Here is a 26,033-nt window from a genome sequence, read left to right on the forward strand (position 1 = left end):
TGGGTCAGGAACAAAAAACTAACTTAAGGAGAACCTGGGAGGGACAAGCAGGCTTTCCAGGAAGATGGTTACAATGATCTTTGATGGCTCAGGAACAGCACCATGTGAGTAGCCTGCTCTCCTAACAAGAGGCCTGGCTGATGCGAAAGGGCACAGACACTTGCCAGGTGGTGAGGTCTGTCTGGTTACCCAATCTGTGCTCAGACTTCCTGGCCCACCCTGAGAGTGATGGAGAGTACAAAATTCAGCTGCATGATTCCCCTTCTGTTGTTTCCAGTTCCCTCCCCTCATCTGATATTCCCAAGCATAACACTCAGAATCACAGGAGAAAAAAGAGGAAAGAAAGGACTTTTTGGGGGGTGGGGGTGAGGGGGGGGGAGGATCTTTATCGTAACTAAAGCCAGCCTTATAAATAAGCCTAAATCCAGAGGAAACTGGTCATTCTGGCAGGACTCACTACTTTACACAAAGTGAAAAACATGTGTAATACTTTCAACAATAAAGCTTTATTTAAAAAAAAAAAGACCATTAGTTCAAAGAGATGAAGAAATTTGTCATGGTACATTCCTAGGCAATGGCAGGGCTGGAACATACTTGAGCCGTGGTTGGCAAACTACGGCTCACGAGCCACATGCGGCTCTTTGGCCCCTTGAGTGTGGCTCTTCCTAAGCCTTAGGAGTACCCTAATTAAGTTAATAACAATGTACCTACCTATATAGTTTAAGTTTAAAAAATTTGGCTCTCAAAAGAAATTTTGATCATTGTACTGTTGATATTTGGCTCTGTTGACTAATGAGTTTGCCGACCACTGTAGAGGGAGAAGGGAAACCCACAAAATGCAGCACAATTAGTCAATGATGAAAAGGGGGATTTTCCCCAAAAGGCAGATATTAGTAATAAAAATCATAAACTTATTATCTGTCAATAACCCACCAGAAGTGGTGTGGGATTTTTGTTTTTTTTAATATTTTTATTGATTTCAAAGAGGAAGGGAGAGGAAGAGGGAAACATCAATGATGACAGAGAATCATTGATCCGCTGCCTCCTCATGCCCAGCCTCCAGGGTTAGAGTCCATAACCCGGGTGTGTGCCTTGACTGGGAATCAAACTGTAGCCTCCTGGTTCATAGGTCGATGCTCAACCACTGAGTCATGCCAGTCGGGGAACGGTATAGGTTTTTTTATCCTCACCCGTAGATATTTTTTCCATTGATTTTTAGAGAGTTGAAGGGAGAGGGAGAGACAGAAAGAAACACCGATGTGAGAGAGACACATCGATTGGTTGCCTCCCACATGCCCCTGATCAGGGCTGGGAGTCTGCAACCAAGGTTATGTGCCTCTTTGTCAGGCAATGAACTCTCTACACTTATGCTCGGTCCTGAAGTCTGAGGATTGCTTTAGCATAATCATAATTTTCTGTTTTCACGCTCTGAAACTTCTTGTGGTTCAGTCATCAGTATGGCCTATTACCAGTGCTCTAGGAGGAGTAGAATCAATTCCTCCTGAAAATGTCTTCACTTAATTAACTTGCTCCTCTACCACAGCTAATATTAACTTTTAAATAATGCCCTGTTTATCAACATTACTGTGAAGCCTAAAATGAAAACCCCTCTGAGGCTACTCAATAGCTGGCTGACATACCAAAGGTCTTAATATGAACAAGTAAAACCACAAAAGAAAGAAATTCTAATTCATTTAGAGGTAACTCTGGTAAAGAATGTTTTTGTTTTTTTTTTTAAATATATTTTATTGATTTTTTACAGAGAGGAAGGGAGAGAGACAGAGAGTCAGAAACATCGATGAGAGAGAAACATCCATCAGCCGCCTCCTGCACATCTCCCACTGGGGATGTGCCCGCAACCCAGGTACATGCCCTTGACCGGAATCGAACCCGGGACCCTTCAGTCCACAGGCCGACGCTCCATCCACTGAGCCAAACCGGTTTTGGCAAGAATGTTTTTATTGAAATAAAAGATTACCCAATGGTTCACGGACCACCAGTGGTCCGTGAGGTCCAAAAGGTTGGCAACCACTGCTGTAAAGAATGTCTTAAAAATTAAATATGCCAATTGTTTTGAGGGTTTGGGGGCTCTCTTCCATAACAAGTTCTTTTTAACAATAGCATAATATTCCACTAGGTCAGTGGTTCTCAACCTTCTGGCCCTTTAAATACAGTTCCTCATGTTGTGACCCAACCATAAAATTATTTTCATTGCTACTTCATAACTGTAATGTTGCTACTGTTATGAATCATAATGTAAATATCTGATATGCAGGATGGTCCTAGGCGACCCCTGTGAAAGGGTCGTTCGACCACCAAAGGGGTCGCGACCCACAGGTTGAGAACCACTGCACTAGGTGGATATGCTATGATTAAATAGTCCCCTTTTTGAGGGACATGTAAGTCTTTCCAGTTTTGCTTTTCTAAACAAAGCAGCAATGAAAGCCCTGTAAATACAGTTTTGCATACCTGTCTAAGTATATCCATAGGATAAATGCCTGACAGATGTAGCTGCATTTTTGTCTACCAGCTGACACCCCATAGGGCCAGAACAGGAAGAAATCACTGCTCTTCCTGTTAAGAATTGGCAGCAGATGAGTCAATTAATTTCCCAAAACAGGTCGTTTGTTTTGGTTTCACAAGGACCTATCCACTGAGGACAGACCAGGAGGTAGTCCTTATAACCAAATCCCTAAGTTGCCCTTTATATAACTGGTCACTGCTGCTTAGGAGCAGAGTGGAGAGGAAAGTTGGCTGATCCCACGCAACATATTTGCACAGGGGGCCAGTGAAGGGCAGGAATTCAGAACTCCCCAGTTACCAGGTGGTCATTTGATTCTATAAAAGGAAAACCAGCCCATGAAAGATAGCCTGTTTCCAAGAGACAGAAGCAGGTCCCCCTATCTCACCTCCCTGAGCTTCACTGGTTGAGGTCTCTGGGTTCCTTTAAATATGTAACCACCTGGAGCATAGAAGTACCAACTAAGGAAAAAGATCCTGGCAGGATCGGTCACAGAGGCCAATTTTTTTTTTTTTTATCAACTCCCCTCTCTTGCAGAAACCAAATAGTTAATGTTTTCTCTAGAAGGAAACGTCCACAGAATTTATAAATGAGAATCCTTTTATTTTAGCCAAACATCAAAAGTGACAAACATATAAATAATTGATCACATTGCCCTTTATAAAAACTTAGAAATCCATATATTAACTCATTCAGAACAGAGCTCAGTTACCACATGGAGAATGGGAAACAGAGGCAACAGGGTAACTACCAGAGACTAAGACAGGAGCCAAAACTGCCGGCTCTCTTTTTGTTAAAAAAGCACAAGTGTATGCCGGATGCATTCACTTAAAAGATATGTGAAATCAGGCTGCGCAGTGGTTAGAGTGTTGGCCCGTGCACCAAAGGCCTCGTGTTCAATTCCCAGTCAAGGGCACATACCTGGGTTACAGGTTCAATCCCCATTGCAGGTTGGGGTGCATGTGGGAGGCAACCTATCAATGTGTCTCTCTCACATGGGTTTCTTCCCTCCCCCCAACCCTCTTCCACTCTCTCTAAAAATCAATGGGAAAAATATTCTCAGATGAGGGTTAATTAAAAAAATAAAAAAGATAAGTGACATCACCTACCTGCTTCTCTTTCTTCTGTATTTTCATTATCATCTATTGAAGGAAGATATTTATTTCTGTAAAATATAAAAAAAAGGCAAAGATTCTGATAAAATCCAAAATAAAATATTTTAGATTATCTCAGGATTAACTGTGACACATGAGGAATACACAGAACAAAGAAAAGAATACTTCTTCAGAACATTTGTAATCAGTAGTCTTCTAGTCCAACAACCCCCAGAGCCCTTAGTATAAGCCCTGGTGCTACCCAATTCTATCCCAAACCCTAATTTATTTCTCCAGATAGGGTCAAGTAAAAAAGACACTGTCTTTGTATATAAGTTATAAAAGATGCTGGCATATTAAATTACAAAAGAAGTCAGAAGAGGAACAAAAAAAAATGGCATGACTATGTTGAGAGAACTGGAGGAGAGGGGATAGAAATAAGCTAAGCTCTTATTTCCTTGGAAAGAAAATCAATAAATAATATCAGTAATTGATAAATCATGAAATACAAATATACACAATAAAAATGAGAGGTAAAAGAGTTCAAATTATTTCTTTTGAAAAAGTGAGCTCTGGCCAGTGTTTCTAACTGGTTAGAGCTTCAGCTGGCACACCAAAGGGTCAAGAGTTCAATTCCCAGTCAAGGGACATACCTGGGTTGCAGGTTCAACCCTGACCCTGGTCGTGGCGTGTGCAGGAGGCAACCAATTGATGTGTCTCTCTCACACTGATATCTCTCTCTCTCTCTCTCTCTCTCTCTCTCTCTCTCTCTCCCCCCCCCCTCCTCCTCCTCCGTCCCTCCCTCCTTTCACTCTTAAAAAAAAAAAAAATCAATGAAAAAAAATGTGGATTAACCAAAAAAAAAAAGTGAGAGAGGAATTGGTGTGAGATAGGAAAGGTCACTCTTGCACTTCATAATATGCTATCCTGTATTACTTGATGTTTAAAACCATGTGCATATATGGTTTTACTTGACAAAATAAATTCCATTCCAATATTTCATATGACTTTTTATTTTTTTTAAATATATTTTATTGATTTCAGAGAGGAAGGGAGAGGGAAAGGGAGATAGAAACATCAATAATGAGGGAGTCATTGATTAGCTGCCTCCTGCATGCCCCCCACTGGGGATCAAGCCTGCAATGCAGGCATGTGCCCTTGACCAGAATTGAACCCGGGACCCTTAAGTCTGCAGGCCGATGCTCTATCCACTGAGCAAAACCAGCTTGGGCTCATATGACTTTCTAAATGACTGGTTTTATGCTACCCAGGACTTAAGTCCCATTTTCAACCACAATGCCCTTGGATGACACTGACCTTTTCCTCATAAATGACTTTAGAACCCGGCAGGTATGGCTCAGTGGTTGAATGTCAACCCCTGACCCAAGAGGTCACAGTTCGATTCCTGGTCAGGGCTCAATCCCTATTGGAAGGCGTACAGGAAGCAGCCAATCAATGATTCTCATCACTGATGTTTCTCTCTCTCTCTCCCCGCCCCCCCTTCTTCTCTGAAATCAATAAAAATATATTTTAAAAATAAATAAATAAATGACTTTGGAGCACCATAGTAATAAGAGCCCAGCAATTGGCTCAGAGGTGCACTGCGCATCAGGGGGAACAAGAACAATCCTAGTCTAGGAAACCTGGAATTTAGTTGTACTGCCTGGGGTCTGAAGCACTCACCTTCCTCATATACAAACAGTGTACAAACAGGTCATAGAGTCTCAGCTGCCCACTCTAGCCCAGACAGACACTGCCTCATATTTCTTATGTACTTTGATTTCCTAAACATCCCACAGAGCTACAGAATACCATACCCTCAGGAAGCCATCAGAGGCACATAATTATCCTTATGTTCACGATTATTTCTCATACCCAAATCAATGTGTCATGTAGGCAATTAAGCAGAACTTGAAAGTGAGATGGTCCCATTTTCTGCATTCATGGTGTGTTTGATGAAAAATGAAGGACTCATGATTCCAAGCATCCTTAGGGCCACAATTACAGTTTACCAGTTTAATATTTGTATATTTAGTGTGTTTTTTCCTCCAAGAGTCAGAGGCATTTTCTATAAAAAGGACCCTAAAGCGCTGCCAGGATATTGGTACTCACAAGGAGGTAATAACAAGCTTCAAAGTGGGTGTAGTCAGCCTAGAGTAGACCAAGGGGAAAGGGAGGAGGGCAGAGAGGGATTTGGAAAAGGAAAGTCAGTTAGTAAGGGATATTTCTAAGAATCACAGTGAGGATTAGCAACTGATGAAACAATTATTCACCTCAAGAAAACTATAAATACCAGAGAAATGGTAAGTGCTCTGAATCAAGGTAGTTAAATGAATTTTACCCCTCAATCTTCACTAGTGGAATGAGTTCTAGGTAAATTATGTTAGTACAAGTTTACCTCCTTTATTTCTCAACTTTAAATTATCCAACCCCAGAAAACCATTCTCAAGTAACAAACTGTCACAAATTCTGAAATAAAGTTTGAGAAATGAAATCAACCATTTAAAAAATACAGAAAAATTTCACCAATGCTAATAAAAATTCCTTTAAAATTTTTTTTAATTTATTTTTTACAGAGAGGGATGCGGGGGGGGGGGGGGGGGGCGGGCGGCATATGAAGGACAGGGAGAGGGAGAAAGAGAAAAACATCAATCCATTGCCCCTGTATGCACCCAGCCCAGGGATCGAACTCGCAGCCTGGATTTCCAAGCGCACTTTCTTTCCACCGAACAATAAAGACTGCGTCTCCCAGACTTAGCTGAAACACTGAAGATGTCTCGCCAGAGCAGAGTGAAGCAGACCACAGCAGACCAGAGCAGACCAGCACAGGGCAAAGCAGAGCATGGAGGAGCAGAGCAGAGCTGTCCTACAGCCATGCTGTATCACAATTGAGCTGTTTTGCACTGAATAAAGCTCCCTTCATCGCAAAAACACACAAACACACATAAAACAAAAAACAATTTCCGATAAAGTACCACAAACTAGCATGCAAATAAGTAGGGCCACAACACTGCCAGGAATGTGAGGAAACCAGGTCCAACTTATCACTGCTAATGGCACTTTTAATTCTTTCAAGCTTTCTGAAGAGCACTCGGGCAATGTGCCATGAGATATGTAAACTGTTGCAGTCCTTTTCTCTGCCAATCCCACAAGTCAGGAGGAAATAAACCCAGGCCTTAGCGGGAGCTCAGGGATGAGGTAGGTGGAAGTGTGACATAATATTGACACTGGAGTCAGCCACAGAGATCACAGAGGCAGAGATCACACAGGACCACCACTCCTTGGGCCTGTGTTATCATAGGGCCAGAGAAGACCAGAGAACACAGGCTGGAATGACTGGGAAAGAGGTGGGACTGACTCAAGTATGGCTTGAATTAGATTACTCAGCAAAGAAAGAAGACTTGGAGGAAAAGAGATCAAGGAAACCAAATATTCCCCTCCCCCCAATTTGTTCACATGTAAGATATTGCTACCTGCACCTTCAGGGATATTCATGCTGCACAGATAACCCCACCCCATACTCTGAGGTGTGTGTGTGTGAATTCCGAGGGAGTGGGAGTGATGCTACTATAATAATAACTGCTCTAGCTCACTGAAAACAATCTTTGGCAAACCTCATGTTATTATTGTGAAATCATTTATTGCACCCGGATGGACTGTCACACACCAGCATGCTGCCACTCCACAACGTAACAGATGTCATCAACAACATCAATAGGTGTTGAACGACTTTTATTTCTACAAACAGTAACTAATGATTTACAAAGCACCCTCTCTTAAATTACCTCTATTTTTTTTTTTACCTCTTTTATGGTGCACATTTAAAAAATACAAAACTACATAATCTTTTTGTAAAGAGAAATTTTATGTTGCAGGAGTGGATGAAGAGATGCACACTAAAGCCCATACTTCTGCACAACACTGGAAATGGCATTGCAGCCTCTCTTGCTGCATTGCCATTCCTCAAAAGTTGTGGTTAAATTTTTCTGGCTCAATAAAGAACAAATTAAACAGTAACTTCAGCATCCCACAACTTAATTAGAACATAATACAGACTGTATGGGCAAACCAAGAAATTGTCAGCAGGGGGGGAAATGTGTATAACTTCTGAATTATATGAAAACTAGTAGGACTCCAGCTCTCTTCCTCACTGTGTTTCAGTGCTTATGTATGAATATAACATTTAATTACCTTCACAAGAAGATAAGCTAATAATGTAAAAAGAAAACAATAAAAAATTCCCATTCCTTCTTACTCTCACCCACCTAATGTTGCTTCCCTTAAGAAAAATGGGTGGGTGCCAGGTTTCAAATAAAACATTTTTAAAGTTACTGTTATTAGTGTCTCCATTTCAAAAATTCTGCAACAGTGCTTGTGCCATTTCAACTTCCTTGGTGCCATTATGGACAATTAAAAATAATAAAACAGGTACACACTCTTCCACCATTCATTCACAGAGATTTACATTTACTATACCTTGAGAACTCTGCCACCCTAATAATGCCTCTCAGTCCCCCTGGTCTATTTCACTACAAGAGTGTGTGTTGATGCACACACACACACAAGTGCACGCACACAGCAGATGGCTACCATGGTCCTTTATATGCAAGGAGATCCTGGGGACTTTTGCTGTTAACAGGCCCCCATCCCCTCTACTCTGTCAGGCCCTTTGGGACAAAGAGTATGTGGGAAACTACTGTAAAAATCAGATACACCTCAAATTTTCCATAATGAACATGTACTTTTATAATCTACTAGAGGCCGGTGCACAAAAATTTGTGCACTCGGGGGGGGGTCCCTCAGCCCGGTCTTTGCCCTTTTGCAGTCTGGGACCCCTTGGACGATGTCCACCAGCTGGCTTAGGCCCACTCCCTGGGGGATCAGGCCCAAGCTGGCAGTCAGACATCCCTCTGGCAGCCCAGCAGCCCTCGGGGGATGTCTACTTACCAGCAGGGAGCAGGCCTAAGCTGCAGTCGGACATCCTTAGTGCTGCTGAGGAGGCAGGAGAGGCTCCCGCCACCACCGCTGTGCTGGCAGCCATCAGCCTGGCTTGTGGCTGAGCAGAGCTCCCCCTGTGGGAGCGCACTGACCACCAGGGGACAGCTCCTGCATTGAGCATCTGCCTCCTGGTGGTCAGTGTATGTCATAGTGACCAGTCATTCCCAGTGTTTCTGCTGTTAGAGTCAGTTTGCATATTACCCTTTTATTATATAGGATAGAGGCCTGGTGCATGGGTGGGGCTGGCTGGTTTGCCCTGAAGGGTGTTCTGGATCAGGGTGGGGGTCCCCACTGGGGTGCCTGGCCAGCCTGGGTGAGGGGCTGATGGCTGTTTGCAGGCTTGTCACACCCCCTTCAGGGTGGGGGTCCCCGCTGGGGTGCCTGGCCAGCCTGGGTGCGGGGTTGATGGCTGTTTGCAGGTTGGTCAAGCCCCCCCCCCCCCCCCAGTGGGGACTCTCACCCCATGGAGGTTTGGCCAGCCTGGGTGAGGGGCTGATGGCTGTTTTCAGGCTGGCCACACCCCCTTTAGGGTGGGGAGTCCCCACTGGGGTGCCTGGCCAGTCTGGGTGAGGGGCTGAGGGCCGTTTTCAGGCTGGCCAAGCCCTCCCGGCGACGGAAGCTCCCAGTCTCTCCTTTTTTTCTTTTTTTTTTTTTATTCTGGGATTTATTTACCTTCTATAATTGAAACTTTGTTGCCGCTCCAGCTCTGAGGCCACTGCCTGATGAAAGCAGGTATCTGGGGCTTTGCAACTTTGTTGCTTAGAGTGGAGCTTAGAGCCCGGCTGCAGCAGGGAGGAAGCTTGGATTCCTCCATCACTGGAGCAAGCAAGCCTCCTGCTCACTTCAGCTGTGTGGCTGCCGGCCGCCACCTTTGTTGGCGGTTAATTTGCATATCTTGCTGATTATCCAATGGGAAGCATAGTGGAGGTACTGTTAATTTCAATCTTTGTTTATTATTAGATAGGATGACCTGTAAGACACATGATTGTAAGTTTTGTTTTGTTCTGCTATGCTCCGAGTCTGGAATAGCACTGGCCTCATAACAGGTGCTCAATAAACATTTGTTGAATGGGGAAACCATTTCCTCTCCCTAAGTTATCACTAAACCCCTCTTTTTCCATAGTTCTCTCTTCAACAAAGAGACAAGTTCAACTCTATCCTAAAATAGTAACTCTACTAACAAATCCCACACACACCTGAATTTTTACTTCCCGCCATATTACTTCGCTAAAGTTTGCTCTTAGCAATGACTCCCTAGTTGTCAAATCCAAAGAACATTTTTAGGCTTTCTTCTGATGTCCTTGCTGCATTTTAAACCAGGAACCATTTCCTTCTCTTAAAGTTCTCATCTTACTGGTTTCTTGGAGGCCATTCTCTCTTGATTTTCCTGTTTACAGGCTTCAAAAGGTACTGTTCCTCCCTAAGCTCTACCTAATATAAAGCCTAACCCTTAAATGTCAGTGTTTCCTGGATTCAGCACTTTAAAACTACAAGGGTCCCTTGAATTCTCTACTCAATTTCCAAACTTCTCTCTACACCATAACCATTACACATTTCCAAATTCAGACCCTCCTCCTGACCTTCAAGTGGTCCAACTGCATCCTGGCCACTTCCAATGATGTATTCCACAGATTCAACAAAAACCCCACAACTCTTCCAAAAGCAAACTCAATACTACCTACACACACATATACACCTGCTCCTGTGTCCCCCAGCCCAGAATTGTCATCTTAACTCCTTCCTTTTCCCTTAACTCTTATATAATTCCTGAATCCCTTGTTTTCCTCCCAGTGTGCTTGTTTGCTTTATTCCCACATTTGTATTCTTTTTTTTAACCTGAAATAGCCTCTACTCTTCATGTCTTCTATCTTCATCCCATTACCCTCACTGCACCAAGTGTATGTTTTCTTACAGTATAAATAAAATCTGATAGAATCTCTTTAGTGTCTTTAGAAAAAAAAATACAAATTGCTTATAGTACACAGCCTCTGGTCCTTGTCTGCAGCTCTGACATTACCTTCTGCCATCCATCCAACTATAGTAAATACTTGCGGACTCTGAAACCAGCCCTATTCACTCAGGTCGTTGTTAAGGCTATGCCTCCACGGGAAATTCTTCCAGTGTCCTTCCTTTCCCGTCTCTTATTCTTCATAGCTGAGGTCTGGTGTCATGTTCTCCAGGAATGCCTCATGGGCCTTTCCTAAACCATGCAAGCATCTCAAGATATCATCTTTTTTTCTCTGTGAGTGCCATTAGCTGTGAGTGCGTCTCTGGGAAGGAACTCTGTTCTGCAGAACTGAGTTCAGGACCTGACATTTGGACTCTGACATGATAATCTATGGAATGAATGAATGAATAAATGAGAAAATGTGACATAAGAATAGATGAGAAAGCTTGTTTACAGGAAAGGCTTTGAGCTCCTGCTTTCTTCATAACGGGTGGCTTGTATCTTTTTTTCCTTTCTTGTTTATTTTGTTCTCCTAGTTCAATTAAATTTTTCAGCATTCTTCATTCAGACTTTTCAAATACATGTACTTAGCTTAAGAATTCAGTAATATAAAACTTAAGCCCTAGCTAGTTTTGCTCAGTGGATAGAGCATTGGCCCGAGGACCAAAAAGTCCCAGGTTCGATTCTGGTCAAGGGCACGTACTGTGGTTGCAGGCTCCTCCCTGGTTCGGGCCCTCGTGTGCAGGATGCAACCAATCGATGTGTTTCTCTCTCATGGATGTTTCAGTCTTTCCCTCTCTCTTCCACTCTCTCTAAAAGATCAATGGTAAAATATCCTCGAGTGAGGATTAACAAAAACAAAACAAAACAAAACAAAATAATAATCCCCTGACTATTCCTCCCCATTCTTGATTCACTCTTCCCAAAGATAATCATTTGAGCTGTTCCTTCTGCTACTTTCCATAATATTTTTTTAAACATGCTAACATGCTATTACACCACCCACCCCCTATTTTAAACATTATTCTATTGGCTTCTTCCTATGAAACAGAGGTTGGCAAATATATTTATGAAAAGCCAGGTAATAAATATTTTAGGCTTTGCAGGCCATATGGTCTCTGTTGCAACTATTCAATTCTGCCACTGCCGCACAAAATCAGGCCATGAACAACATGCATTCCAATAAATATTTACAAAAACAGGTAGCCAGCTCCTGCAATGGAAGATGAAATGTTATCTTCCCAATATAATTATTATTACCATTATTAAATCAATATTCAATTCACAATTAAGCCATGAACTATATACTATGCTAAAGTTTTCTCTTTTTTTGTAATTTTCCCCCTAAAAATAGTTAGTACCTCATTTTTTAGAATGCTCCCCCCAGAACCTTAAAATTTTTTTTTTTCCTTGGATCACTGTATCTGGAGTCTTATTCTGTCTAACCTGCTTCAAAGTCATCTTCCTAGGACTTCTCATTATCATCCTTCTTGTGCCTCTCAAGAGAGGGCTCCTATGTTTTGTCTCTCTAGGTTTACTCTCATTTTGGTGAATCACAATGTCCAGTAACCCTCTGGGGAATGTATGAATGAGAGGTAAGTTTTTGAGACTGTCATGTCTGAATATATTTCCATTCTACCTTGATGGTTTGGTGGATAGCAAATCACAGGTTGGAGATTGATTACTCCTTAGGATTTGAGAGCATTGTGCCACTGTCTCGTTCCTTCCACCATCTCTGTTAAGGAATCTGAACCATTTTGATCCCTGATCATTTGTACATATAACCTTCCCCCCACACACACTCTCAGGATTATCTTGTCACAATGATGTGCTTTGGGGCTATCGTCATCTATGAAACTAGGCATCTGGTGGATTCTTTCACAATCTGGAAATTCTTGCTTTAGTTCTCAGAAATCCTCTTGTATCATTTCTTCATAATTCCCTTCCTATTGCTTTCTTTTAATGGAACTCATGTTATTACTATATTTAAATGATGGACCTTCTGAGCTATCCCTCTAATTTTCTCTCTAATTCCAAAAAAATGTTTTTATTTCTTTGTGTTTTGTTTTCCGGAAGACTTCCCAAGCTTTATGTTCTAGCCCTTTTTTATTTTGAAGATTAACATCATACACACACACACACACACACACAGACACACACACACACACACACACATATATATGAGGCCCGGTGCACAAAAATTTGTGCACTCGGGGGGGAGGTCCCTCAGCCCGGCCTGTGCCCTCTTGCAGTCTGAGACCCCTCGGGGAATGACCACCTGCTGGCTTAGGCCTGCTCCCTGGGGGATTGGGCCTAAGCTAGCAGACATCCCTCTGGCAGCCCGGCAGCCCTCGGGGATGTCTACTTACCAGCGGGGAGCAGGCCTAAGCTGTAGTCGGACATCCTTAGTGCTGCTGAAGAGGCAGGAGAGGCTCCCACCACCACCGCTGTACTGGCAGCCATCAGCCAGGCTTGTGGCTGAGCAGAGCCCCCACATGTGGGAGCTCACTGACCACCAGAGGGCAGCTCCTGCATTGAGCATCTGCCTCCTGGTGGTCAGTGTGTGTCATAGTGACCAGTCATTCCCAGTCTTTCTGCTGTTAGGGTCAGTTTGCATATTACCCTTTTACTATATAGGATAAAGGCCTGGTGCACGGGTGAGGGCCGGCTGGTTTGCCCTGAAGGGTGTTCTGGATCAGGGTGGGGGTCCCACTTGAGTGCCTGGCCAGACTGGGTGAGGGGCTGATGGTTGTTTGCAGCTGGTCACACCCCCTTCAGGGTGGGGCTCCCACTTGGGTGCCTGGCCAGCCTGGATGAGGGGCTGATGACTGTTTTCAGGCTGGCCACACCCTCTTTAGGGTGGGGTCCCCACTGGGGTGCCTGGCCAGTCTGGATGAGGGGCTGAGGGTTTTCAGGCTGGCCAAGCCCATGGACAACTGAAGCTCTCAGCCTGTCCTTTTTTTCTTTTTCTTTTTTTATTATGGGATTTATTTACCTTCTATAATTGAAACTTTGTTGCCGCTCCAGCTCCGAGGCCACAGCCTGCTGAAAGCAGGTATCTGGGGTTTGTTTAGCTTCTATAATTTCAACTTTGTTGCTTTTGGAGCTCAGAGCCCGGCCACGGCAGGTGGGGAACCTTGGCTTCCTCCATCACTGGAGCAAGCAAGCCTCCTGTTCGCTTCAGCTGCATGGCTGCCAGCCGCCATCTTTGTTGGCAGTTAATTTGCATATCTCGCTGATTAGCCGATGGGAAGCGTAGCGGAGGTACGGTTAGTTTCAATCTTTGTCTATTATTTGATAGGATACTAGAGGCCCGATGCATGAAATTCATGCACAGGGGGCGGCGGGGGTGGGGGGGTCTCCTCAGCCCAGCCTGCACCCTCTCCAATCCGGGACCCCTCAGGGGAAGTCCGACTGCCTGTTTAGGCCTGATCCTGGGGATCAGGCCTAAACAGGCAGTCAGACATCCCTCTCACAATCCGGGACCACTGGCTCCTAACTGCTCACCTGTCTGTCAGCCTAATTGCCTCTAACTGTCCCCCCTGCTAGCCTGGGCACCCCCAACTGCCCCCCCTGCTGGCCTATTCACCCCCAACTGCCTCTCCCACTGGCCTGGTCACCCCTAACTGCCCCTCCACTGGCCTGGTAGCCCCTTACTGCCCCCCCTGCTGGCCTGGTCACCCCCAACTGCCCCCCTACTGGCCTGGTCACCCCTCACTGCCCCCCTCTGCTGGCCAGGTTGTCCCTCACTGCCCCACCCCCTGCTGGCCTGGTCACCTCATGCAGCCTGCCGCTTGTTTGTTTGGTCGCCCCTCACCAACCCCCCTACAGGCCTGGTCGCCCCACACAGCCTGCTGTTTGGTCATTTGGTCGCTCCTCACTAACCCCCCTGCCAGCCTAGTAGCCCCACACAGCCTGTTTGGTTATCCGTTCGGTTGCGATGGTCACTTAGGCTTTTATATATATAGATGTTATACACACACACACACACACACACACACACACACTCTAGAGGCCCGGTGCACGGATTCCTGCACTGGTGGGGGGGCGTGGCCTGCAGGGATCATCCCACTGTGAGAGTGCCGCTCATCCCAGTCAGCTGAATGGCTGTGGACCCACCCTGTGAGTGGCTGCTGAATGAGGAAATTAGTCTGAGCTGATATTTTGGGGTAATGTCTTGGGTAAAAGCGTGTTCTGTGTCCTGGAGGAACCTGGAGGAGAGCTTTGCACCCCAAAGCCACTCGGTGAATGTCCTTGATGTGTGATGCCAGGTTGGTGACACCATCAGGGATGTTTAGGGCAGCCATGCTCCAGGATCCTCAGCCATCAGGACAGCCTCCCTGGGGGGTCCACAGTCACATCCCCTCTTGCCACCTACCTATGCCAGCTCCCCATGCTCTTTCTAGAACACACCATAGAGGGCCTGCATCAGCTGGTGGGATCAGGCTAGAGCCTGGATTGTCTCAGGTATTTGATAGGTGCAGAGACTCGACCTCACCCTGGGCCTGCTCACGGCTGCTCCCGCTGTAGGAGCAACTGCTCACCCCGGTCAGCTGAGCAGCACTCCTACTGTGGGAGCGCACTGACCACCAGGGAGCAGCTCCTGCATTGAGCATCTGCCCCCTGGTGGTCAGTGTGTGTCATAGCGACTGATCGACTGGTCTGGTCATTCTGGTGTTCAATCGCTGGGCTCTTATATATATAGATATAGTATATATGTTGTTGTTTTTTTATTATTGATTTCAGAGAGAGGAAGGGAGAGGGAGAGAGGGATAGAAACACCAGTGATGAGAATCACTGATTGGCTCCCTCCTGCACGCCCCCTACTGAAGGTTGAGTCTGCAACCCAGGCTTGTGCCCTGACTGGGAATCCAACACTGACCTCTTGGCTCATGGGTAGACACTCAACCACTGAGCCACACTGGATGAGCTGCATAGGTTGATCTTTGATACTCTCTACTACAGGTTAGAGATAACATACCACCTTAATCTCATAACTACATGTCAAAAGCATTCACATCTATAAGACAAAGAGGGCCATGAGGATTAGGGACCTATCTTTTTTTTTTTTTCATCATTTTGGGTATTTTTTTAAAAAATTTTAAAGTTTTTCATTTATTTTTATTTATTTGTTTATTTTTGTTGTTAATGCTTTTTCTATTTTTTAAATTTTTATTTATATTTTGGGAGGGAACCTATTTTGACTACTACTATATAGCTAATTCCTAGTAGAGTTTAATCAATAAATTAAATATATTAATATTACAAATAAATTTATCAATGGGAGGGTCAAAAGAGAAGGATCATACTGGTGTAAGGGATATATATCAGGTTTGGACTAAACACTGTTCTCTCCAAAAATGTAGATGCCTAAATTGAAATAACAGCCAAACATTACTAGTGAGAAGGCACAGTACTGTCAACTTCCAAACTGAGGCAGCTCTCTTGCTGGCTGGAAAGTACACTACCACCACCACCATTAACGTATATACTTTGCTCCTCAAAACAAGTGTTTTAAACATTTAATGTATTATAATAAAAGCTGTGATACTCTGTATGTGGGTGATGCAAGCCAAAAGGCAAATCAAGAGTAGTGATTTTAATCCTTCTCTATAAGGCATAGTCAGCAGTAAGTGTAATAATAACCTTCTAGTAAACTCTTGTTACTGAATCAAGAGTTTTAGAAAACCCCATTTTGAAAGACTTATTGGTCAACTGCAAAACAATGCTTTTTACTAACTGAATGAATTTTCTCTGGTTACTTAAACTAATTACTAGTGACTTCCGTCTTGTGTTTGTATAATTCCTTACTAGAATCTGTTGTGCCTGAGATAGTATAAAGGTGTAAACCAAGCATGTCAAACTCAAAGGCTAACACGGGCCAAATAAACAAGGTTTAAGTTTATGTAGGCCACAAAAAAACAAAAGCTTCTATTTTCATAGAAACGTAGGTTTATTTCAATAGAGACATGTTGAATACAAAGGGCTGAAATAAATGAGTAATCGTTATCATAAAATAATAGAACATTTTAATTAATATGTTTTCTTGAACATTAATTTACCAGACACTGAATAACTGCACAAATTAATAAGCATAACGCAAATAAACCTATTTTTCTTGTTCTCCGAAAGCAAAATATTTCCTGTTGCACACACCAAACAAGTCAGTACAAGACTAATGACGTGGCAATCAGCTGCTAAAATATTCGCTGCTAGTATTAGTGGAGAGATGGTGTGCCTGCGCATAATGCACATAAGGGAAATGAATGCAACAAATTATAGTAATCAGTCATTAGTGAGCACTGTAGTTTGTTATTAATAATTATGTATAACAGGATAATATTGTAAAAATTAAGTTACAAAATTTTTATTAAACGTTCTAAAAGATCTGTCGGGAGGGGAAGGGAGGGTCTATCACGCTTCTTACATACCGTTATATTGGCTGGGCCGCAAAAATATTCGTTGTGGGCCTTGTGCAGCTCGCAGGCCGAGAGTTTGACATGCGTGGTGTAAACTAAGGAAGTTCTCCATTGACTAGAAACATTTCAACATTGCTGCATTCACAGAATCAGAAGTAAATGAGACCTTAGAGCTGCTTCAGCCAAACATTTGATTTTAATAATGAAAGAGACACATTTGCATAATACAGAAGAAATGTCAACTCTAACTACCAGTTCATCTTTTCAATCAGAGAAAATAATTTTAACTCCTCATCTGGTGATAAAATTCAACTTGCTCGGTAAGAATCACTATTAAGGATAGTAGAAGAAAGTAACCAGGTACTACTATCAGTGCTCTCAAATAATCACCTTGTAAAGTAAAACCTGACTGTACTTTTTTTGTCATTAGACCCTACACACCATAATCCAGATAACTGGTCCAGATAAAAAATGATCACATTTCCTGACAGTCCAGCACTAAAGGATCAGAGCCCTGAAAATGCAAACTAACCATATGTGGGAAGACCAAAAGTTTTACAAATAACACTCCACATTCAAACTCAACAGGTCTCACCAGTAATGCTGTGAAGAAAGATTAAAACCTGTAGATTTGGGAGTGAAGATATGTAGGTTCTGAACACTCACTCAGGCAGCAGTATTTGTACAATTTATTCAATCTTCCTGGGTCTCAGTTTCTTCATTTGTAGGACAGGGACAAAAACCATCTTTGGGGAGAGGAGATGGATGAGTTCTATTCTGAACGGGCTAAATTTGAAGGAACACTAAGACTGCAACAGCCCTAGCCGGTTTTGTTCAGGGGATAGACTTGTGTCGGCCTGCAGACTGAAGGGTCCTGGGTTTGATTCCAGTGAGGGGCAGATGCCCTGATTGCGGGCTCTATCCCCAATAGGGGGTGTGCAAAAAGCAGCCAATCAATGATTCTCTCTTATCATTGATGTTTCTATCTCTCTCTCCCTCTCCCTTCCTCTTTGAAATCAATAAAAGTATATTAAAAAAAAAAAAAAAAAAAAAGACTGCAACAAAGTGAAGGGAGGGAACTTAAAGCTCAGGCAATGCAATCCTTTTATCTTAAATTAATGAAACTAAGAAAGCTGCCTGGTTGCCCAAAGGCTTACAAGTTATTCAGAAGTACATTTCCTGGGTTCCAATTCAACTCTCTTAGTACTACATGAAGCAGCCTTGTAGGCAAATGAAAATAAGGTAAAAAGTCAGAATTTGGAGATGTTCTAGTTGGGACACAGAGATGTGGGCAGAGGTTAGAAAGCTTTTCTGTAGATAAATTACAACAGTCTAAAAAAAGAAAGCCCATATGGAAAAAAAAGGGGGCGGGGCAGGCTGTAGCAGAGAATGGATTTATTTGATCCATCCATGGGGTAAAAAGGAAGCAATTAAAACAGCTTGATATAACTATCATTCATGTGGACCTTTTGAGCACATTACACAAGATGGATGAACCCTTCAGATAATATTACAAACAAGAGAAGAAAATATATAAATTACTCATATGATAAACACAGATAAAACCTTTAGTGATATAACTGCAAGTAATTCTGTTTAAATTATTTATCTACTTTCAATAAGTTTTCAATTTGAATTCTGAATTGTAAAAACAAAATTGTTTGGGGGCAATTTACAGTTAGGAACAAAGTCTACCTGATAGCAGGAAACAAAATAAACACCAACAGAATCATAATATAGACAATACTCAGCAGAGTTTTTACTTTGGGATAAATGAAAGAAAAATGACATATTTATTGTCATCCAGGCTTTGCACTCTATTCTACATGAAACAGAAGAGCCTAAGTGCAAACCACTGTACATATGAAAACATTTTATCAACTACATCTGTGGGATTCTTAATGAGGCACAGGATAGTAAGAAGCTAGGAAAATTCCTTGGCAAATGGGGAAACTGAAGACAGACAGCTGAACAAATTGGCGGAGCAATTTACAGCCAGATACACTTCACCTGGGTTGGAAAGCCCGGGGGGACCTAGTAACAGGCAAACTGGTGCCAGACCTCACCCCCAGGATGGCCTTTCCTCCTTGACATACAGCTGCCATGCAGCTGAGACCCCTGTGACCTTTCCTCCAAAGAGATAACATGTAGGCCTCAGTTGTATTTCAGCTTCAGGCCCAGAAAAGCAGCAAAACTAGGGGGGTGACACCAGGACCAGCTGTAATGACTAATGACCCCCTGGCACTGACCAATCAGTGGAGATCACACCTGGAAAAACTGAGGAATATTCTATTGAGATCCTCCCCTGTAATCTCCCCTAAATTCCCCACCTTTGGAAAGCAAATAAAACCCCTGAAGACAAGCCAAGGGTTCACTCTCTCTGGAACACACCCTGGTGAACTTTTTACTTTCTCCTAAACTCTAAGGGGCCCCACGAGACTTGCAACCAGGGGAGCAATGGGCAGCAGCAGCTCATGCCAGGTTAAGCCCCTGAACCTGTCCCAAAAGCCCCCTTTTCTGACTTTCCAGTGAGCTGACAGTAGCCCGTCCTTGGCCCATTTCTTTCCTAACATTTCTAGAGAGCAAAGCAGCCACACCTAGGCTCCCTCCTGCTGCTTCTACCCTAGGCCCTCTTTGTTTCACTGTCCCCAGCTTTAATAAACGTACTCTCACAATTACTTGGGCTTGTGTTGTGAGATCTTTTCCTGTACAAAGTCAAGAACCCACACTCTACAAGCCTGCCTGAGGCAGAGCCACTCAGGCCCCAGTAACATTAGCACTTTTAAGATGGGGTTTCCCCCTATTTCTACAACTCTGTTTTGTTAAAGTAAAATAAAAACCCAGGATTTTTACAAAGTGTTTTTTCCTATTGTCTAAAGACAACGGATTCTGAATCTGACACAAATTTCCTTCAACCCTGAAACCTAACTTCCACATCTTGCACTGAATCACCTGCTGCCAATCCAGGAGGATGCTGCATCCTGATGGGTTCCATAGTCATTTCTGTCTCCTGAAAGCAGTTTAACGCTGGCAACTCCTGCACTTTCCTAAGGGCCTACGGATTTCTGTTTAATGGAAATTGCAAAGAACTTTTTAAGCTCTGGATTTAAAAAAAATTATTCTTAATCCTCTCTCACCCTCAATTCCTCGTTCTATGAAACCTAAAAGAAAGAGAATGCTGTGATAAATACAGAACCAGTCTGTGGGGGGAATACATAAAGCAAGATGTGACTGAGATGCAAAAGGTTCTCCTTGCAAAAGCAAGCTGAATGATGAGGCAGGTGGCTGGCAACAGGAGTCTCCTACTAATACAATGCCTTGGTTCTCTGACTCTGGTTGTACTGCACCAAGAGTAGAAACTGCAGGCAACAAGCAGAATACTTAAGAAGCCACCCAACTTAGGCAAGCCAATTAACTAAATCCGGTAACACCATCTACATAATAGGTGATCCATCTAATGTGCCTACAAATTGGTAAATATGTAGTCAACCTATTTTAAATTAATGTATTTGCAAGCATCATATTATTAAAACTACTGACTTCTAACAGGTAAACAATTCTGAGGACCTCAATTTAATGGACTTTGGATGTAATGGACAAAACTTCTGGTCCCTGTGCCATATGTGAAAATTAACACCATGTTCATTTTTAAATGCTTTTAACCAAGATTTGCTTGTAATTAAATTAACTGGGGTTTTTTATTTGTTTTGGTTGTTAATGCACTGTTATTTTTAACAAATTTTAGTGAATAGGCCATATGTTGGAAAAAACACTGGAGTAATTTTGCTGACATAAATAAATATTACATATCTACAACTATAGTTCACATATTCAAATCCAAGAGTCAGCACTCATAAACAATGTGGGCAAATGACTAGCACATGATCACACGGCATCGTGAGCAGTAATTGGCTCTGTTGTCACATGGGGTAACTTTCTGCAGCAGTTTTTTTCTTTTTGAGGGAGGGGCTGTCTTTTTAAAAAATCTTTATTATTGAAAGTATTACAGATGTCTCCCCTTCTCGCCCCTTTTTTCCTCTCCTGTCCCCCTCCCAGGCCATTACCACCCTATTGTCTATGTTCATGGTTTATGCCTATATTCACTTAAGTTCTTTGGTTAATCTCTCCCCCACCCCCTTCCCTCTGGGATTCATCAGTCTGTTGCATGCTTCCATGAGTCTGGACCTATTTTGTCAGTTTATTTTGTTCACTAGATTCCACATATAAGTGATATCATGTGATATTTGTCTTTCTCTGACTGGCTTATTTTGCTTAGCATAATAATCTCTAGGTCCCTCCATGTTGCTCTCAAAGGGTAATAGTTCCTTCTTTTTTACAGCTGCATAGTATTCCATTATGTAAATGTACCTACCACAGCTTTTTTATCCACTCATCTACTGATGGGCACTTGTACTGTTTGCAGAGCTTAGCTATTGTAAATAACGCTGCTATGGACATAGGGGTGCATATATTCTTTTTGATTAGTGTTTCAGGCTTCTTAGGATATATTCCTAGAAGTGGGATCACTGGGTCAAACGGCAGTTCCCATTTAATTTTTTGAGGAAACTCCACACTGTTTGCCATAGCGGTTGAATCAGTCTGCATTCCCACCAACAGTGTACCAGAGCTCCTTTTTCTCCACATCCTTGCCAGCACTGTTGCTTGTTGATTTATTGATGGAGGAGTGTCTATTCAGGTCGACTGCCCATTTTTTTATTGGACTGTCTTCCTTTTGTTGTTTGAGTACTTTATATATTTTGGAAATTAACCCCTTATTAGATGTATCATTGGCAAATATGTTCTCCCATACAGTGGGTTCCCTTTTAATTTTGATGCTGATTTCTTTTGTTGTGCAGAAGTTTTTGATGTATAACTAATACTCCAAAAATTTATATGGAACCAAAATAGGACCCTGAATAGCTGCAGCAATCTTGAGAAAGAAGAACAAAGTTGGAGGGATCACAATATCAGATAAGAAGTTACACTACAAAACCACTGTAATCAAAACAGGCTGGTACTGACACAAGAACAGGCATATAAATCAATGGAACAGAGCAAAGAACCCAGAAACTGACCCAAGCCATTATGCTCAATTAATATTTGACAAAGGAGGCAAGAGCATACAATGGAGTCAAGACAGTCTCTTCAATAAATGATGCTGGAAAAATTGGACAGGTACATGCAAAAAAATGAAACTAGGCCACCAACTTATACCAAATACAAGAATAAACTCAAAATGGATAAAATATTTAAATGTTAGTCATGAAACCATAAAAATCCTAGAAGAAAACATAGCAAAATATCATACACCTCATGAAGCAGAATTTTCACTGATACGTTGCCTAGGGGCAAGAGAAACAAAGGAAAAATAAACAAATGGGACTACATCAAAATAAAAAGCTTCTGATCTGCTGCAGTTTTAATACTTGCCAGTGATGTTATTTTATTTAGACTAAGAACAGAGGCATTTGAAAGGCCATAAAAAAAACCCAAGCCACTTAGAAGCTGCTATTCAAAGATGTAAGAACTGAAACAAAAGGAAGTGTAAGTTGCTCCACAGAAGGCCTCAGTAGTAACAACTTGATCCCAAATGGAAAGAAAGGTGGTCTGACAATTAATATTTTTGCTGAACGAATGAGATACCTGTTTTGTTTTTGTTTTTTAAGGTGGGAGTTTTTTAAAAAAATGTTTTTATTAATTTCAGCGAGGAAGGGAAAAGGAAAGAGAGAAACGTCAATCGACTGCCTCGTGCACGCCCACTGCTGGGGACTGAGACCGAAACTGACCCAGGCATGTGCCCTGACCAGGAATTGAACCGATGATACTCAACCACTAAGCCACACCAGCTAGGCATACCTGTTTTTTTACATTAAGTTGGACAGTCCTCAAATAGGTTTCAAAATTATTTTTAAAAAGGTTTGTGATTCCAGGGATTATTTTGTATTTCCCCTATTCTAGACAGAATCTTGTTTTTAAGTTTACTTTTGGAATCAGACTATTCCAAATTTTAACTTTTATTGAAGTACTAGAGGCCTGGTACACAAATTCATGCATAGTTGGGGTCTAGCCGGCCCACCCCAATGGGGGCTGATCGGGGCTGGGAAAGTGGGGGGGAAGGGACGTGGGAGGTTGGCCAGCCGGCCCCACCCCCAATCAGGGTGGGGGGCCAATAGGGGACAGGCCGGCTGTGAGGCGGGGCCGTGGAGGTTGACCACAGCCCCCGCCCCTGATGTGGGGGACCGACTGAGGGCAGGGCCAGGGGGAGTGGGGGGGGGGGCATGGCTAGTTATAGGCAGGGCCAGCCAGGGGGAGGAGCTGCAGGCCGATCGGGGTGGGGGCAGCCAATTGGAGGCAGGGCCAGCCAGGGGGAGGGGCCGTGAGAGGTTGGCCAGCCGGCCCCGCACCCAATCAGGCCAGTTGGCTGGCCATAGTAGGCATCATGTCAACTGGTCATTCCAGTTGTTCTGGTCACTAGCTTTTTATATCCTATCCTATATAATAAAAGGCTAATATGTAAATCGACCAAGCGGAATGACCAGTCACTATGACATGCACTGACCACCAGGGGTCAGACACTCAACATAGGAGCTGCCTCTTGGTGGTCAGTGTGCTGCCACAGGGGGAGTGCCACTCAGGCAGAAGCCGGGCTCACAGCTGGCGAGCACAGTGGCGGTGGCAGAAGCCTCTCCCGCTCTACAGCAGTGCTAAAAACGTCTGACTGCTGGCTTAGGCCTGCTACCCCTGGGGAGCCAGCCTAAGCTGTCCACCAGACATCCCCTGAGGGCTCCCATACTGTGAGAGGGCACAGGCCGGTCTGAGGGACACCCCCCCCCCCGAGTGCACGAATTTCATGCACTGAGCCTCTAGTATATAGATAATATACATGAACACATGCATGTAACCAGCATCCATATCCAGAAACAGAACATGGTTATTAGCACAATGAAAGCCCTATCCATGACCCTTTCTGATCACTACTACTTTTCTCCAAGGATAACCACTAGTCTGCCTTCTAACAGTATAGATTTGTTTTGCTTGTTTCTGTACCTTGTAAAAAAGGAATTACATAGTATATATTCTTGTGCGTGGCTTCTGTGATACTTATCATCTACTGCCTCTCAACTCCAAATTCACCCTTCAGTACCTGCTCTGTGATAATGCACTGTGCTCTTAAGTATTTCTCCTTTACACAGAATGATGTTAAGCTTGGTCAGGAGAGGGCAGTGGAGGGACATTGCAGGAGGAAGATAACTGGTCTTTAACGTTTGAGTGCAGTGCTTTTGCTTGTTTTTGCTCCTACTCCAGAGTCACCAGTGAAAGTATGTAGGGACATCTATCTGGTGGTCCATTCACAAGCCCAGAGCATTAGACTGTTTTCTCATTCTCAAAGATGATCTGGAAGTTTTAATTTGCCAGCATAGGTTGTATCTATACTTGAGGATAATGAAATCATCCTATAGGTGTGTTTTCTTTTCCTTCTCTAGGATAAATATTCTCAGATAGTTAATATTATTATTTAATACTCCATATATTTTTCTGCTCTTTCCTGAACCTTCCATGTTCTGTATCCTCCTTATTTTGCAAAGTCAAAACCTGAACTATGATACTTTATCTGGGTAAAGTAGTATCAACCCTTATAAATATCCAACTGCAACAAAATCAGATCTTATGGTCAGATGCTGAAGGCACTCCTATTAAAAAGTCTGCAACACAAGGACACCATCCATTAAGCATAGCTCTGGATGTTCTAGAGAATATGAAGGAAAATTATGAGATGTATAAACTGGAAAGAAAGATACAAAATTATTATTTATATATGATGTGACTGTTCTTCTTCTAAGCCTTTAAGAAATAATTTGAGAACCATGAGAATCAAGAAAATGTTTATAAGATGGTCAGTAAAAATATATTTATGCAAATATCAATAACTTTGTGGAAAAAAAACCTCAAGCTTCATGTATGCACTTGCTACTGAGTCACGACATGCATACCAAGTGAAACCAATTCTACTACTCTGGTTGCGACTTCCTACTCAGGGACTGGTGCCAAGGCAAAGGCCCACATACAGTCCAGCCAGGAGAGCCAACCTCCTGTAGTATGGTTTAGCACCATACTGAAACAGACCTAATCAGCCAAAAGCCCACACAAGGGCAACCCATGTTTAGCCTGATGAACATAATATTATCTTGAATTTCTATTATGCCAAATCAACCATTTCTCAAATTTCTACATCTCGTTTTATGGTTTATCGTGTATCTCAGGAGCTGGCCATCTCACTCAGCAACCAACAAGAGGATATACAGAACCAATGAAACTAGTTTCACCAATGAACCTAAGAATTGATCTGGCTGGTATGGCTCAGTTGGTTGGACGTTCCCCATGCACTGAAAGGGTGCCAGCTTGATTTCTGGTCAGGGCAAATGCCTGGATTGTGGGCTTGATCCCCAGTGGGGGTTGTACAGGAGGTAGGCCATTGATGCTTCACTCTCACAGCAATGTTTCTCTCTCTTTCTCTAAAAATAAAAAAATAAAAAACCCTCAAAAAAAATCAATAGAAACTAAAGAACTGACTCTTTCCTCAACTATAAAATGAGGGTGCCTGACCTAAGGTTTTAAAAATCCTATGCCCTAAAATCCTATAATTCTATGACTCCAGTACATATAATAGCTACATAGTAAGAGAAAATAAAAAAACAACTATGGAAAAGAATCCTGCAAAAACATGAATATGTTCCCTACTTTACTGAGTTCTCCATTCTCTAGGTGAATAAGAAACTATTTTGTGATTTTTTTTTAAAGATAGAAGAGTAGCCGAAACTGGTTTGGCTCAGTGGATAGAGCGTCGGCCTGCGGACTGAAGGGTCCCAGGTTCGATTCCGGTCAAGGGCATGTACCTGGGTTGCGGGCACATCCCCAGTGGGAGATGTGCAGGAGGCAGCTGATCGATGTTTCTCTCTCATCGATGTTTCTAACTATCTCTCTCCCTTTCTCTCTGTAAAAAATCAATAAAATATATTTTAAAAAAAAAGATAGAAGAGTAATAAATTCATTTT

At 42.8% G+C, this 26,033-nt stretch overlaps 1 protein-coding gene across 1 annotated transcript in view; it reads right to left on the reverse strand.

The window, feature by feature from the left end:
• Positions 1-26,033, reverse strand: part of CHD6 (chromodomain helicase DNA binding protein 6) — a 181,752-nt gene that overhangs the window by 123,721 nt on the left and 31,998 nt on the right. The window contains exon 2 of the mRNA XM_036321729.1: positions 3,631-3,686. Coding sequence (XP_036177622.1) covers positions 3,631-3,663 — 33 coding nt within the window. The 5' untranslated portion in view covers positions 3,664-3,686. The remainder of the gene's footprint in view (positions 1-3,630; positions 3,687-26,033) is intronic.

This window comes from Myotis myotis, unplaced genomic scaffold, assembly GCF_014108235.1.
Source record: "Myotis myotis isolate mMyoMyo1 unplaced genomic scaffold, mMyoMyo1.p scaffold_m19_p_9, whole genome shotgun sequence".
Lineage (NCBI taxonomy): Eukaryota > Metazoa > Chordata > Mammalia > Chiroptera > Vespertilionidae > Myotis > Myotis myotis.